Source organism: Entamoeba invadens (assembly GCF_000330505.1).
Source record: "Entamoeba invadens IP1 unplaced genomic scaffold scaff_1105074725615, whole genome shotgun sequence".
In the NCBI taxonomy this organism is placed as follows: domain Eukaryota; phylum Evosea; order Mastigamoebida; family Endamoebidae; genus Entamoeba; species Entamoeba invadens.
Genome location: NW_004440300.1, coordinates 208,423 through 211,072, shown reverse-complemented (window position 1 = coordinate 211,072; position 2,650 = coordinate 208,423). Strand labels below are relative to the sequence as shown.

Sequence of the window (2,650 nt, the reverse complement as noted above, 5' to 3'; positions counted from 1 at the left end):
ATATATTTCAACAACTATTCTCTGTTAGTTGTATTGATACAATGTGATAGATTATAAAGTAAGTTGTATTCATATAGTCATTTTATTCTATTTCAAATTAGTATACGAATTGTGTTTTGATTCTTTTTTAATTTTATTTTTGAACCCCATTTTAATTTGGAAAACCAGTGTCAAACTTTTTATAAATAAACATTTTTAGCCCATTTAACCTAAAAACCACCACTTAAAATTAAGATAAACAAGTTCAAATATTCAAACTCAACACAAACAACAGAGATGTGTTTGTGTTGAGTTTTTGCGGATCCCCATTACCGTTTGGCAATTTTATTTATTTAAACACATTACATATAAATTAACGATTAGATAATGCAAATTACGCGCAACAAATGTTTGTTTGTTTTTTGTGTTATTTATTATGTTTAAGTGGCTGATAAATACAATTTATTAACTATTAGAAATGGGTTTAAAGTGGATATAAATTATTGATTTCTTATTAGTATTTTTATAATTAATAATCTGAATAACAATCTATAGTTTAGATACTATATTAAACTAATCACTAATTAATATTTAAAAGTATGTATTAGGAACTGAACCTTATATTATATTTTTTAATTTAAACATTTAATAAATGAAATTAAAATTAAACTTAAAATATGTTCAAAAGCTTATTTATCACTTCATTAGAAACATCAGGATAATATATATTAATTTTTAATTTCCTAATAATTTATATTTGTTATTTTGTGTTAATTTCAAATATTTTTATATTGTATTTTAATTATAAGAACATTCTTAATTAACCAAAAAACTGAGACTGAACCTTTTTTCATTCAACAGCTTTTCAAAGAAGAAAAAAAAATGGGTGCGGTTTTTTTCTCCGGGTGTGGGTTTCTCGCCTCACTTTACATATTTTGTAGAAGATTTAGTCGTTATTTAGAATATTCTGAGGTGAACAACGTTATCCGACTGACTCTAGATAATTTTAAAAAAATCGACGTTAAAAAAAATGATTTCAAAACCACAAAAACATGAAATTTAAAATTTTCTTTATTTTTAGCTTTTTTCAATACCAATATTTTTAATAAATTTCGATATTTTCTGAACTAAATTTACCAAAAAAACACAAACTACTTTTTTCTCAAATCAGACATATTTCGTTGAATTACAAAGAACGCAAAATTCCATTAAAAATACAATGAAAAGACTCACATTACTTTTTGTTATTTTTTGTCTATTGCTTGGTAATGTTAAAAGTCAAACGAAAGATACTTGCGAATGTGTTCCCATAGGCAATAATGAAAACGCCAGCTTTTATTCATTAACAAATTCCACGTGTGCTTATAATACAAACGTGTTTTGTTTTAATAACACATTTACATTTAGTGGGACAAACGTTTATAAAGAGATTATAATGATTGGGACTTTTTCTACATATACCAGTAATAACTCTATATTTACAACAATAAATAATTTGGTTATTTCAGAAAATGGTCTTATATCTATTATGTTACCCGTTCATATTGACAATTCCATATCTATTGCAACAACTCGTCTGCAATCATTAACAACCATTTTTCTATTGCTGGAACACTCTCAATTTTATATCCAAAATTAGACGCCCCACCTCTTGACTTGTGGGATTCAACGTATCTTCATTTACACCGCAATTATCCTGGTAGACTAGACTTTGTAATAAAAAATCCAATCAACAACATTAATTGCTTTGATGTCATTTCAATGTCGAATAACAATTCTATTAATATTGATTCAATTTCAAATCGTATTTCATCAAACGATTTTCCATATAATTTTAATGATGGAACTGCACATTTATTATCCAATCAAAAGCTTATTAGATTTTGTCCTACTGTGGCTTTTAATAATATTGTAAAATGTAAATTAACACACTTTTTGTATACAAACAGTTATACAAAAGGTTATTCATATGGATTTGATTATCCCCATTGTCCATGTGATGACTCGTCAACTGGTTGTCACTTATATTTATCTGAAAAGTTATCCGAATTTAATTTTGACAGTAAACAACTTTCATTTACAACTTTACACATCGACAAAAATACAAAAATAACAAATGCAAAAATTATAAAAACAGTGATGATGAGTGACGATGTTGTACTCAATTTATATGGCGATTTTACATTGTCAAAACTTTCATTTTCTGTTGGAGATGTCGTTGTTTACCAATTTACTAACACACAAAGTACCTTTCAGTACAACTCGACAAACCACCAATTACTTTGCACAAATAATATTTCAAGTTACATAACAGTAAATAGAGAAATTGATAATATCATAATCAATTGCTCGGGTATTATAAACACAATTGAACTGTCTGGTGACAAACTTGTGTACATCACAAAAGAAGTAAAACAAGTTGATGAAATTATATTTACAATATATGATAACGAAAAACCAAAAACGTTTACTTTTGTTTTAGAAAGTGAAAACACTGTCTTCGGAACACCAATATATAATAATTGTATGATTATCACATTAATACCAAATGAAAATAAGTGTTTAAAGTGCAATTCCAAAACTCGATTGTGAATGACAAATGTGTAGATTTGGATTTTAATGTCAAATATACAATGCAAACAATCAGTGCTCATTATGTAAAACGGATATC

At 26.3% G+C, this 2,650-nt stretch overlaps 1 protein-coding gene across 1 annotated transcript; it reads left to right on the top strand.

The window, feature by feature from the left end:
* Positions 1 to 1,740: 1,740 nt before the first annotated feature.
* On the top strand, positions 1,741 to 2,571 carry EIN_288520 (hypothetical protein; the record flags this gene model as incomplete). Its single annotated transcript, XM_004256079.1, has 1 exon — positions 1,741 to 2,571. The coding sequence occupies one exon, from the start codon at positions 1,741 to 1,743 to the stop codon at positions 2,569 to 2,571; it is 831 nt and encodes a 276-aa protein (XP_004256127.1).
* Positions 2,572 to 2,650: the final 79 nt, after the last annotated feature.